The 14435-nt window shown below is 40.9% G+C and overlaps 1 protein-coding gene across 1 annotated transcript in view; it reads right to left on the reverse strand.

Moving 5' to 3' along the window:
* Positions 1-328: 328 nt before the first annotated feature.
* The window catches only part of LOC131218988 (QWRF motif-containing protein 2-like), an 82025-nt gene continuing 67918 nt past the window's right edge, over positions 329-14435 (reverse strand). The window contains exons 4-7 of the mRNA XM_058213925.1: positions 5913-6029; positions 5716-5805; positions 1282-1389; positions 329-739 (exon numbers count right to left, since the gene is read on the reverse strand). Of these exons, the coding sequence (XP_058069908.1) occupies positions 671-739; positions 1282-1389; positions 5716-5805; positions 5913-6029 (384 nt within the window). The 3' untranslated portion in view covers positions 329-670. The remainder of the gene's footprint in view (positions 740-1281; positions 1390-5715; positions 5806-5912; positions 6030-14435) is intronic.

The raw sequence follows: 14435 nt of genomic DNA on the forward strand, positions 1-14435 counted from the left end.
TAGCAATGGATATCAAATCACAGGCAATGAAAGACAGGAATGGCACACATCTAGCTAGTTGATGGCCAGAATACATGATTTGTCAATCCAAACAGTTGCGTCTTTTTTGGACCCTGCCATGTAGGGAATGCCTCGAAGATATTAAAGATGCAATTCAATAAATTGCCTACAAATAGATGGCTATGTGGAAGTAACAGGGTGGAGATCTTCCTGTCCAGGAAAGCTTTATGGGCTTCCTCCATCTATGTCCCATACGATGAACAGTTTGGATTACCCAACAAGTGGCCCGACTCGTATAAAAATAAATACGCATCATTAGCAAACACCATTTTACCAAAGAAGCTCATGAATTTTGCAAATAGCAAGCTTACCCACAAAGAGGGTAGCTTGAAAACATCACATATATATACACCGGCTTTCCTTTCACAAAATGCGCTTGTATACACCCAATACAATTCATCAGAAGTAAAAGGCCATTCCTGTAATCTATGCATACAAAAATACATGATACGGCCGGGCCCACCCCTCCGATTCCAAGAGGCCAAAATAATGATTAGCTTCGCATTCCACGGCCGAACATACTTCCTTATTACCTCCGATCCCCTTCTCGGGTTAGAAAAAACGGCGTGATGTTAGCATTTAGAAATGGTAGTAGTCACAAAGATCTGTACTAGGGTTGCGTCAGGTTTGGTACACGTTTCAGCTGTAATAGATGAGTCCGCAGGCTGCACTCTTCTACCTGCTTTCAGAAGTTTGAAGAACAAATAAGAGTAGTTTTGGGTGTTTGAGGACAAATTGAAAGACTTGGCTTTTTTGTTTTTATTTTCAGTTAGAAAACCCAAAAGAGAAATGCATGGCTACTTGCAAGTCGTATTCTGAATCGTACTCTCCTGACATTGGCCAAAGTGGGTGAGATCTGGGGTGTTCATCAGGCAGGCCAAACTGTATGTCCATAACACATAAGTAGGCCAGTCTGGTTGTCATTTGGGCCACAAGCATGTGAAAAAAAATGGGCTGTTAAAAGATACTGACCAATGGTCGATGTAGGCTTGTGGCCTATCTAATGACCGGAGACTTGGCTGATTTTTGGGCCATGGTACATGCAGTGGGGCCCACCTGGGCAACAGCTTGGATCTCTTAGACATGTACCACCCTAGCATGCCTAGCCTTAGCATTACTCAACAGAATGGGTGTATATCTGAATCACCATGTGTATCTGATCCAGTGATGATTCGGTGTACATCCAAAGGGAACCTAAAAGAGGCAGTCAGTTGCTGTTACCTGCATTGCTGATATTGTTGACAAGAGATTTTTGCATTGATCCAGCAGAGCACGCTCTTGTGCAGCCACACTGGCAAGTTCAGTCACCAAGGAGTTCATCCCCTCCAGCTGTAGATAAAAAGATGGTCTTAGAACTTGAGCAAAAGGGCATAAAGATGAGGAAAATGAAATCAAACAACTCTCAGATTAAAAGAAAAAAGTCCAAAGTCACAGATTCATTCAATCAACACACAATCAAAACCAGTTTCACAGACACATCAACAAAATGAATAGGCAAAGAGGAGGCACCAAGGAACCAATGTAAAAGCCAAAATCTTGACGCACACTCCTTCAGCAAGGGCACCAGTAGAAGACCTCATTTTCCTCGAATTTCATAGATGATGAATGACAATTTACATGGATCCACATTTTGTGATGCCATGCACTTCATTAATCCTGAAAAACGGCATTCTCATTCCCTTAAAGTGCTAACTTCCACTTGATTTGATACTTTCAGGGCCCATTTGGACACAACCTCAAAATGGATGTTTGACGAGCCAATTTGAGCCAAACCCCAGAGCGTGTTGTGTTTGGATTCACTTTAGCAAACCCCATCTCATCCTCAACTCAATGAAATAGACACTAAAAGCTGAGTCGACAAAAACCAATCTGATTGTGGTTTGTTTCAAGTACACACTCAACTTTTGCAAGAAACTCCCTTTTGCGGAGGTTGTATCCAAACAGTCCCTTATTTCCATCTGACTGGAAATGCCTTATTGATACCTCCCCATCATTCCACAGAAATCCAAATCAAGAAGGACCTGAATTTGAGTTTTCTTCAAAGTAACCATTAAAAAATCAATGCACATTGTTTGTTCCTTTTACTTCCTTATGTGCTTCAACTTCCTTTAGAAAACTATCAATTACATCCAAGTTTTTAACTAATTCGACTCCCAAAAACTCTTTCATGACGAGCGGTCAATGCATTAGCTTGCTTCCTATTGTTCTGTGTTCCTTTTACACTTCATTCTCGAAGACCCATCTAATCCCATTCCCTCCAAATTCCCCGCATAATTGTTAATGGCACCATCTTCTACAGAATCCTCCCCCTAGATTTGAAAAGAACTTCCCGACCATCTTGGTGATCTTCCTTTTGCAAGGACAACGAAATAGTTCAGTTCCAAATCTATCTTGCTTTCTTAAAATGAGGAAAAGGGGGGGTTTCTTTCCCTTGTCCCATTAAAATGAGGAAAAAGAACTTTCCCCATACGCTCGACTACAACTAGGATTTTGAAGGCTGATTTGGACGGGAAAAATATAAAATCTTAAGGAAAACTTCCAAATATTCAACTTTATTCTATCCATATTCCCCACACACCCTCCCATAAGCGACTCATCCTGCGTATGGACCAAGTCATACTGCTGATACAGATACAACTCACCTGATTCCAGATGAATCGCCTGCATGAAACATAAAAGTAGAAATAAGACCAGTCCACCTTGGCCCCAACTCAAGTCTGTATTGGTCTGACTCATCCAAATAAATCTGACTATAATTTCACGAAGCAAATAGTGACAAGGCAACAGATTCAGGTGCATGAGTGAGGAAGCATCTGTTTCAAGATGTGATCGAGTATAACTGCTAGTAAGCAGGAGTGGAAGTGTCTCTGAAGCGCGATTCGAAGCATGAACATCACCAGGTTAGAAGGATCGTGCAAATAAGGATCTGAGTCACCCAATTCAGAATGATTCGAACTGAGTCACCCAATTTTAACATATAGGTGGTCCAAATCAGACTGTTCCCCACCAAAACCTATATGACTCAGTCAATATTGAGTCATACTGAATGATATTTGAGACCATGGTATGCACGCACTGACATTCAATCTGGTTTAGCCCAATTTCATTTGATCAAGTGGCTCTCTGATTAAGGTATGTAGGTAGTCCTAGAAATCTCAGCCCCATCTACAGAACTTGAATGGGGAATGAAGCAGTTCTTCAACAGATCCATGTGATTTGATAGCTTGAGGTTTTAGTGTGGCCAACATTCGAGTACTTTTGAGTTTATGTGGCAGCTTTACCAAAAAAAAAAAATCCACTTTACAATCTTATTATTGCATACCTGTGCTTTCAGCATAATAAGTCAACTAGTGGACTCACAACATTGGCCGTCCATGATACTAAACTATAAATCCTTGAATAGCAATGACTCAAGTGTCCCAACCATTTTATATCTTAGGAGTTTTTATGTGCCTTAATAGCATTTTGAGAAAACTACTTTCCAAAATCCACAACTATAAATAGTTATCATCCGTGGACAATTTATTTAAAGTGTACGACATCAAGTGCTGTCATACGGATCAATGTAAACTCCACATGTTTACAGCATGTGTCATAAAGTGGAACTATAAGATCTTAGGCCTCAGCAAATGTACAGTTCTCTATTACATTTGGCTATGCACATGTTGTAACTATGGTTCAGTTATCCAGATCCAGACCATTGGTTTGATGGGCCCCACTGCGGATGTGGATGCCCGAAAATCTCCAATTTATCTTCAGCCATCGTCATCAAATGTGGACGGTTTTTTTTTTTTCGCCCCCTTAACTGACTGTTTGCAAGCCACTGATTGCATCCTTGGGATCTTCCCTTTGGGGAGATTTTTTAGGCATCCAACATCTATGGTGGGACCCATCTGATCATTCTGTATCACCAAACCATCAACTCCACATCAGTGTTTTAAACAGCTTACGTCATGTAGCACGTAGCTTACACTACATAGTGTAGCTTTGCCTTCACGGCACATGGCTCGTGAAAATAGCTTAAGTCACATGTAGCCTATGGTACACACTAATTAGCAAACGCGACACACAGCGAAGCTTCCACTACAAATTATTTTTCGCTAAAACATTAAAAATCAAGTAATGTTTTCAATGATTTGTTACATGTTTTATTTTTAATAAAAAATACTGAATATTTTTAGTGATTTCAGTTATATGGGTAACAGTACTAAATCAATTCCATTGCTATTTCTTTATCTTTATACTTAATCTTTGGCCTTTTTTTTAAGGCTATGTTTGGTTGCACCAACCAAGCACAACCATAATTAAAAATCTAGAAGTAGCATGTCGTTTATGTTACACACTACGTAGCTTATGCCTCGTGCTTCAAAGGGGTGAATGTTATACTACACAATATTCACTATTTACAACATTGCTCTACATGTATCTAAATGAAAAGGATAACCTATGACCGGCTGTAGGTTAATTTAACAAACAACCCATTTTTACAAACATTTTGCCCTTGAAAATATCCATTATTTTCAAGGATAAAAATCAAAAAAACAATTCAGAAGGCATAAAAATTGGGTTGTACCATCAACCATTTGCAGGTGATCAGTTCTAGAAAATGAAAACCAAAAGAAACCTGTATGTTTGCTGAGGCTCAGGACCCTTTCGCCATCATAAGTAACACCAATGTACATGTAGGTGATTTGTGACACAAGAAAAATAATAACAACGATATCAACTGCTTGGAAGAAAATTATTGGCGTAATATGCCATATTGTGCAAATATCAACCCACCACCCATACCCAGGTTTTCTATATGCGCTGTCAAATAGGTGTCGACTATATTATTCATCTTGCAGTTCAAAAAACAATACAGCACTGCACAGGTCGATACGCACAGCGCCTAGTATCCATCATTTACGGCTGGGACTACTGAGGTATTTAATCACATTCGTTCCCCTAGCTGGATATCCCCTGTATTCTTTTTTGAACCACAAGAGGAATAATATAGTTGACACCCATTCGACGACGCATATAGAAAGCCTGGGTATGGTTGGTGGGTTATAGTTGACCTTGGTTCAATAACTGTTGTCGTTACCATTAAAAATAAAAAAATAAAATCTATAAGATAGCTCATAGGAATGCTAAACTGGCTATTGTTACTTTAAGATATCCAAGGTCATGCATTCTAGCAGGAAACTAATCACTTGCGGCAACTGATAATTGTGTCAGTCGTCTGCTATTTCGCAAATGACCAGGTACTAATGGATTTATGAATAAGAAAAAAAAAATGCAATGCAATAGCTAGCAGACATGACAACTAAAAATGATATTTGAATCAGGGAAATTATAATCATGCATTATGTTCTCCTGCAAACACACCTTTCTTCCACTTTTTGTAGATATTTACACCTTATGCTTTTTATGCATTCTCTTTTCTGACCTTTGTATCATAGTTTTTATAAATAATAAAGAAAAATGCAACCCAAAAGGAGAAAAGGGTGCACATGCATCAAAAAGAGGGTGTAAATACAATGTCCTTTTGACATAACTAAGATTACAAGGTTTGCAAGAATAAAGAAAAATGGAGGAACAAGAGGACCACAGAACTAAAATATGCAAGGCGGAAATGCAATTAATACAAGTTTTAAATGCTGATGACTTTACCTTTGACAGTAAAGAGCATATGGAGGATCCCATGGCCTGCATCACATCAACTGCTGAACCAACAGCATCCTTCACCTTTTGGATGTCTGCCTGCTCGAAGAGAGCAAAATAAAAGTTTTATCAAGAACCCTGGTTTAAATCATACTAAAATTCTGAAATACCACCACACATTTGTAAAAGATAAAAACAGCATCTACCCTTGCTCCACCAGTGACTGGAAGGCGGAGAGTGCTGGCCTTCAGAGCTTCGATTGCTTCTGATAAAGAACTAGAATGGTCTCTGTCAAAAAGAGACCATTCTTCCAGATAGGACATCTGCATTGACCACATGCAAACACATGTAAGAAGCGTTGTTTCACGAAAAGAATGAATGCAAGACTGAAACACCATATCATAAATATTTGAGAAGTTCCTTCCTATAACAAACATGCATCACATTTATCCTGGCAAATCTGCTTGCACCATCATATCAAATAGGTAAAGTTACTGCCATGCAACAGTCTAAATTAGTGACAGTTGTTTGTGAGTTCCATAAGGGCCAGTTTGGACGCACCCTCAGAAGGCCGTTTGACACCTAAATGCCATTTTGAGCAATACCTTTTTGTGTTGTGTATTTGGAGGCACTTTCGCATTCCCCACTCATTGAAAATGCACTAAAAAAAGCCTAATCAGCAGAAATCAATCCGATTGGTTTTCAGAAAATCAACTTTTGCAGGAACCCTTGTTTCTAAGAACCACCATTTTGATGGTGCATCCAAACAGGCCCTAAGGGTGTTTTGGTGCTCTATTGAAACAAATTGTTCATTAAGTCTTTTCTTACTACCTCCACCCACGCCCTTTTGGGCCTTTCCCATGCCCTTCAGAGCAACTCGTACCAACTCACTCCTAACCGACACAGTTCTTGGCCTCCGCTGCACATGAGCAAACCATCTAAGTCTACTTTCCTTCAACTTATTACCTATTGATGCTACTCCAAAGTTCTGTCAAATGCATTCATTTCTAATTGTCTTTCCTTGTCTTGCCACTCATCCATTTCAACATCCCCATTTCAGCCACACTCATCCTATGAAGCTTTTGTTCCTTAACAACCCAACATTATGTCCCATAAAAGCATGGCGGGTCTTATAGCTATCATATAAAATTTACCTTTCAATTTGAGTGGTAAATGACAATCACATAAAACTCGAGAGGCGCATCTCCATTTCTTCCAACCAGCTTGAATTTCTATGGGTGACATCCTTCTCAATCTCCCCACTCTCATGAATTATTAACCCAAGGTATCAAATGTGGTCATTTTGGGAAACTTCAATTTTTATTTAAAGATAAACTAATTCCTTGTTTTCACTCACATTGTTAATAAAATTGCACCCCATATACTCTATTTAGTCCGACTAATTTTAAATCCTTTAGATTCTAAAGTACCCCTCCATAAATCTAGCTTTGTTTTTATGCCTTCCATAAATCTTGCCAATAAAAACTATGTCATCTATAAACAACATACACCACGGGATGTCTTCCTGCAAATGTCTTGTTAGCTCATCCACAACCAATGCGAAAAGGCATGGAATTAATGTTGATCCTTAGTGCAAGCCTACAATAATTAGGAGCTCACTCGTCTCTCCACTAGTGATCCTCAAATTTGTTACTACTCCCTCATACATATCCTCAATCATGCCTCTTGAAACTCCTTTATTTCCCAACACCCACTAGACTAACTCTCCAGAAACCTTATCATAAGTTTTCTCTTCGTCAATAAATACCATGTAAAGATCATTCCTCCTCTCCCTATATTTATCCATCAAATTGGTAGACCTCCCTAGCATGAAACCAAACTGACTTTCTAATACATTCATCTCATGCCTTCATCTTGACTCAATCACTCCTTCCCAAAGCTGAATGGTATGACTCATAAGTTTAATCCCATGATAGTTACTGCAGCTCTGTGTCTCCTTTCTTATAAATAGGTGCCATAGTTACTTTTCCTCCATTCATGTGGCATTTTCTTCTGTCATGCAATCTTCTTGAACAACTTTGTCAACCAAAATTACCCAATATCCCCTATACACTTCCAAAACTCTATTGGCATACCATCTAGTCTGAGGGCCTTTCCTATTTTAATCCTTCTCAGAGTTTCTTTCACTTGCAATAACCCAATTCTCCAAAGCAGAAATGACCGATTGGGGACTGGGCTATTTCAATTCACACCAAAGGACTAGCCCTCTAATTGCCTTCGTAATTGTTTCAAGTGCAATTTGAAACACATAGAATAGCAATTTAGGTTTAGTCCTCATGAAATGGTAACACCTCAATTCAGTCATTTAATTTTATTCACTTGATTTATTGCAACTCCATCCAATCAATTGAGCATCTAAAACGCCCTAAATAGGAGGGCAAAATTTACATTATATTGAACTTGTAAAGGGAAAAGATATTCAGATCTAAAAGTTCGAAAATTCTTATATCAAAGTACTCACCTTGAACTACGCATGGTTAATTTTCAATGAAGACTAGCTTTCATGATGAAGCCTATTTCATTGTCTAGATTATCTTCATAATTGTTTCATGAGCAATTTGAAACCCACGGAATCGTAATTCGGTTGTCCTAAATGGTCATTGTCTCCGCATCATGAACGCACATAATGCACACAATTGAAATAACCACATGCTCTTTCTAAAGGTTATCAATGGTGAAAACCCTACTGCCTACCAACCATCAAAAGGCAATACCAGGGCCAGGCCCCTATTCGACCTTAAGCAAGCTAAGCTAAATCAGATTTGACACCCAGTTCAACTGATCCCCTCCAATCCATAAACCAAATTTGAACCATAATGCTGGTTCAGGAAAAACCAAGGTGTAAGATTAAATATGCAAGATAAAGATATAAAATTGATGACCTATAATAAAATTTAAAAAGAAACCAAAGATGTAATTTTGCACTATTAAACTTCCATCAGCTGTTGCTTGACAATATAAAAAATAAAAAATTGATTATAAACCACATATCCAGCTGGTGGGAACAAACATCATTTGAATCTAAGAAATGCTTATTAAACTTCCATCAGCTGTTCTTTGACATGATGTGTTTTTGATCTTATCAGCCCAGTAAGTATGTTGTTTTATGGATGCCTTCTTCTTTTTTTTATGGATGGCTCATTGCCTTGAGAAATTGCCGATTGAGAAAAAGCTTATGCGAACCTACTGTTGAAAGAATGGAGAAGTGTACATCTGCGTGCAAAAGCAAATAATTATCCTTGGGAGGGAGAATCAAATTCAATTAAAGCAGTGCCCTCTGACTTGCATGTCTACTTTATGTCCCTATTCAAATGCCCTCCTCTATCATTGAGAGACTCGAAAACTTCAAAGGGATTTTCTAAGGAGAGGGAGGAAAAAGGCAAGCATCACTTAGTTATACGGGAAGATGTATGCATGTCTAAAAACAACGAGGGCTTGGGAATAAGATATCTTAAGGTGATGAATTCAGCTCTCCTAGGGAAATGGCTTTCAAGGTTCTAATGGGGGGGGGTGGGGGGGAGGGGGGATCCTAATGGCTGGGATCCTAAAAGCTGATGCAGGGATGAACGTGACGCGGTCGAGCACCGTCTCCCTCAAGAGGATAACTGTTCCGAATCCACGGAACTTCTCTGGACTCCTCACAGAGGCTTCTCGAATCCACGAGAAAGAAAGCAAGCAAAATAGAAAATAAATTCTATAAAATTCGAAATTGATTAATGAATGAAATAAACGAGTTCACAACCCTTTAACTAGGGATACCAAGCAATGTGAGAGAAATCAGAAGCAAACTACAACTAAAACTCCTAGAATTCGCAACTTACTATAAATAGTAAACTTACTATTTATAGACGGTCGTGATGTCTACTAGTGCGCAAGGTTTTCGGCCAAAAATAGTAAGTGTCCTATTTGGCTTCACCAAGCTGTTCTCCTAACTTTTCTAAGCTCTTTTCGCGTTGGGCGCAACTCCTAAAGCCCAACAGATGAAGAGTTATAATCAAACTAAAACTTACTATTTATAGTAAAAATGGAATTAAAATAAGGAAACGACCGTCAATCCAGGAGCATTTCGCAAATCCGACTTGCGCAACCTGGCGTAGCTAGGTTGGTTGGCTAAAGTAGCTCGTTCTACCCCAAAATCATATATTTTACGCCCGAAAACTCATTCCGAATTGTGAGATACGCCCGATCTAAGTTCCAATGGTCTGGATCACTTCTGTCGTCAACCGAGCCTTTTCCGATCCATCTTGGCCATGAAATTGTCCGTGACCCGCTCTACATCAGTCCCCTCCACTTCAAAAGAACTCGTCCTCGAGTTCTCATTCTGCTCTGGTTCATGATACTCGGTCGGGTCCGCGACATTGAAAGTCCGTGAGATCGTCATGTCATCTGGAAGATTAACAAAATAAGCGTTGTCATTGATCTTTCGGATGATTGGGACGGGTCTAATCTTCTGATTCTTCAACTTGTTGTACGTCTCGGTTGGAAATCTCTCTTTGCGCAGATGGACCATAACGCGGTCGCCCACCTCAAACACTTTTTGTCGCCGATGCTTGTCTGCTTGTTCCTTGTACTTCGCGTTCGAGGCATGTAGCTTGGTCTACACTTCCGCATAGATGCCCATAATTATGTCTGTCATATGTTCTGCTACAATGCTCATGCCTGGGAGCTTGGGCAGAGGGACCAAGTCAAGTGTGTGGCGAGGCACTTGTCCGTAGATAATCTAGAACGGTGATTTTCCTGTCGAGCGGTTCACCATGTTGCTGAATGCAAACTCTGCTTGAGACAAGGCCAAATCGCACTACTTCGATTTTTCTCCTGAAATACAACGAAGGAGGTTTCCCAACGTGCAATTCACAACCTCGGTCTACCCGTCAATCTGTGGGTGGTAGGCGCTGCTGAATTGAAGTTGTGTATCGAAACGAGTCCACAAAGTCCGCCAAAAGTGGCTAATGAACTTCGTGTCATGATCAGAAGTAATGGTCTTAGGGACCCCGTGTAGTTGTACAACCTCCCTGAAGAATAGATTCGCTACGTGAGTTGCATCGAGGGTCTTCTTGCATGTGATAAAGTGCGTCATCTTGAAGAAACGATTTACAACCACAAACACTGAATCCATACCGCATTGTGTTCGTGGGAGACCAAGCACGAAGTCCATGGATAAATCCTCTCAAGGACCGTTAGGCACAAGTCGGGGTGTAGAAGCCCATATTCTATGATTGCCCCTTGGAGGTTTAACAAATATGACAACGTTGTATGGTTTTTTCCACATCACGTACCAATTGCGACCAATAATACCGCTCTTCCACAAGAACTCGCGTCTTGGCTCGCCGAAGTTGTCCACCGAGGCCACCTTCATGTAACTCCTCAATAATTTGTTCTCTCAGAGAACTTTGGGGGATGCACGATCGATTCCCTTTGAAGAGGAAACCGTTATGTATATGAGTCCTCGTCCTCGGCATGCAGCTCCTTGAGACAGTCGAAGCCGACCACCTCATTGCTCATCGTAACAAGTAGTAATACACAACGACTAAGTGCATCAGCCACCTTATTCTGCTGCTTTGACTTATGCTTCGGAACGAACGTGAATTCTTGTAAAAACACAACCCATCTTAGCATGCACACGATTCACGTTAGTCTGACTATTAATAAACTTTAATGCTTGATGGTCAGTGTACAGAACAAACTCTCTTTGAATCAGAGCTCGCGTCTTGGCTCGCTGAAGGTCTCCACCGAGGCCACCTTCATGTAACTCCTCAATAATTTGTTCTCTCAGAGAACTTTGGGGGATGCACGATCGATTCCCTTTGAAGAAGAAACCGTTATGTATATGAAGGTCACTGGGGTGACCTTCTTAACACTTTATCCAAGAATCTTTGAAGTCCTCGTCCTCGGCATGCAGCTCCTTGAGATAGTCGAAGCCGACCACCTCGTTGCTCATCGTAACAAGTAGTAATACACGACGACTAAGTGCATCACCCACCTTATCTGCTGCCTTAACTTATGCTTCGGAACGAACGTGAATTCTTGTAAAAACACAACCCATCTTAGCATGCACACGATTCACGGTAGTCTGACTATTAATAAGCTTTAATGCTTAATGGTCAGTGTACAGAACAAACTCTCTTTGAATCAGATAATGCTGCCAATGTCGCAGCGCCTAAACAACTGCATACAACTCAAGTACAGAACAAACTCTCTTTGAATCAGATAATGCCGCCAATGTCGCAGCGCCTGAACAACTGCATACAACTCAAGCACATACGTCGACCACTTCTTTCGGGCTTCACTGAGCTTCTCACTGTAGAAGGCTACCGGCCTGCCTTCCTGTGATAAGACTCTTCCAATTCCGACGTATGAAGCATCACACTCAACCTCAAACAGCTTGTCGAAATTAGGAAGCACCAAGACCGGTATTGTGGACAAACGATGCTTGATCTCATGAAAACTCTTGTTAGCTTCATCGGTCCACTGAAACGGTCCTTTTTTCATGCAATCTGTAATAGGCACGACTATTATACTAAAATTTCGCATGAATCGATAATAGAAAGTCGTCAACCCGTGAAAACTCCTCACCTCATGAATGTTTGTCGGGATCGGTCATTCCCTAATGGCTCGCACCTTTTCATCGTCCACACGGATGCCCATGGATGTTACAACAAATCCTAGAAACAGCAGGTTGTCTGTTAAAAAACTACACTTCTTCAAGTTGAGGTACAACTTGTTAATTTGTAGGACCTGCAGCACCTACCAGAATGTTTCCTATGCTCCATCTCATCCTGGCTATATATCAGTACGTTATCAAACTATACTACCACAAATCGGCCAGTGAACGGTTTTAGAACTTTATTCATCAAACGCATAAAAGTACTTGGCGTGTTCGATAGGCCGAAGGGCATGACCAACCACTCAAACAACCCTTGGTTTTGAATGTCGTTTTCCACTCATCAACGGGTCGAATATGAATCTGATGGTACCCGCTCCTTAAGTCTAGTTTAGAAAACACCTTGGCCCCTTCTAGCATATTGAGCATGTCATCCAGCTGTGGTATTGGGAATCGATATTTGATGGTAATTTTGTTGATTGCCCAACTGTCGACACACATGCACCAGCTTCTATCTTTTTTTGGCATTAATAATGCTGGTATGACACATGGGCTAATGCTCTCTTTCAGGAGACCTTTACGGATCAATTCTTCTACTTGCCCTTGAAGTATCTCACACTCGTTCGGACTCATCCGATAATGAGGGCGGTTGGTCAGGCTAGCCCCAAGGACGAGATCTATGTGATGCTAGATGTTCCTCATGGGGAGCAATCCATCAAGTAAATCTTCGGGCCAAACTTCTTTGAATTCGTTTAACAATAGTCTTAAACTTAGAGAAATGTTTGAGGGTTTCGATTCCTCGCCCTTCACCACTACAGCGAATACCTCGTCAGTTTCCTTGGATTCCTTTATGAAATCCTGAATGGTCAAAAGGAAACTCCCCTCCACTTTAGAGGCTTCAGGGTGGTTATCTAGTGTCATAGGGGCAAGGATTATTTTTTTACTATCCTTGACGAATATGTATACATTGTCTCGTCCTCGATGAGTCGCATCAGGGTCCTCCTGCCAGGGTTGACCGAGTAACACATGGCATGCTTCCATATCGACCACGTCGCAAAGTATTTAATCTTTATAATTTTTGCCAATTGAAAACGAGATAGTGCATTGTTCAGTTACCTTAGTCTCATTCACCTTTTTTATCCAGCCAATTAAGTACGGGGAAGGATGTTTTGTCGTTGGTAGCTGCAACTTGTCCACCATCACCCTTGAGACGATGTTCTTGCTACTACCATGTCTCTGATCACATCACGGACCTTTCCGTTGACAGTGCATCGAGTACAGAATACATTGTGTCGCTGTGGATGTAATTCCTTCCGTGGGGTATACAGTAATCGCCTCACAACTAGAGATTCGCCACGATCCTCGCTTGTTAATTCATCATCATTTACTATTTCTTCAGTGGCTTGTTCATGTTCATCAAAGCCAGGGACTTCTTCTGCGGCCTCATATTCAATGCCCCCTTTATTTATGATCAAGTGTGCTGCAGGACATTAAAGACAGGTGTTTGATAAGTGGCCTGGTTGGTCACAGCGCTAACAATTATTCGACCTTGGCCGAGAATACAGATTTGGAATCCTACTCAGGCCTGTTATCGTGGTTATTGCATGTTGAGGTTTAGATGAGCCACTCCCCGTATCACGGTTTGCGGTTGTAAGAGGTTGAGGACGTTCTCCTACTGGATCTTTTCCTCGTGCCAGCACTAGATCCTACGTGAGACCCGTCATGGAGGGTCGAGTTAAAGGATAGGGCCAAGCAGGAACTCTTGCAAGTTGCATTTCTGCCCTACCCGACAATTGAACTGCTTCATCCACGGTCCCAATTGGGTACATCTGAACTCAGTCCTGAATTGTCACTCGCAACCCACCTGTAAATTATGCCACCTTCTATGACTCAGATTCTGACAGATCATTTTGTGTTGTCAACCGCTGAAATTCTTCAATGTAATCTGTGACGGTTCGATTTCCTTATCGACAATTCTGATATTGCTGGAATAATATCTACTCATAGTCACTGAGGAGGAATCGTGATCGAAGAAGACGTTTCATCCGTGGCCATGATGAGATGAGCGCCTTGTTCTGGCAAGCTCGTGAGAATTGTAATTGCTCCC

This window comes from Magnolia sinica, chromosome 11 (assembly GCF_029962835.1).
Source record: "Magnolia sinica isolate HGM2019 chromosome 11, MsV1, whole genome shotgun sequence".
In the NCBI taxonomy this organism is placed as follows: domain Eukaryota; kingdom Viridiplantae; phylum Streptophyta; class Magnoliopsida; order Magnoliales; family Magnoliaceae; genus Magnolia; species Magnolia sinica.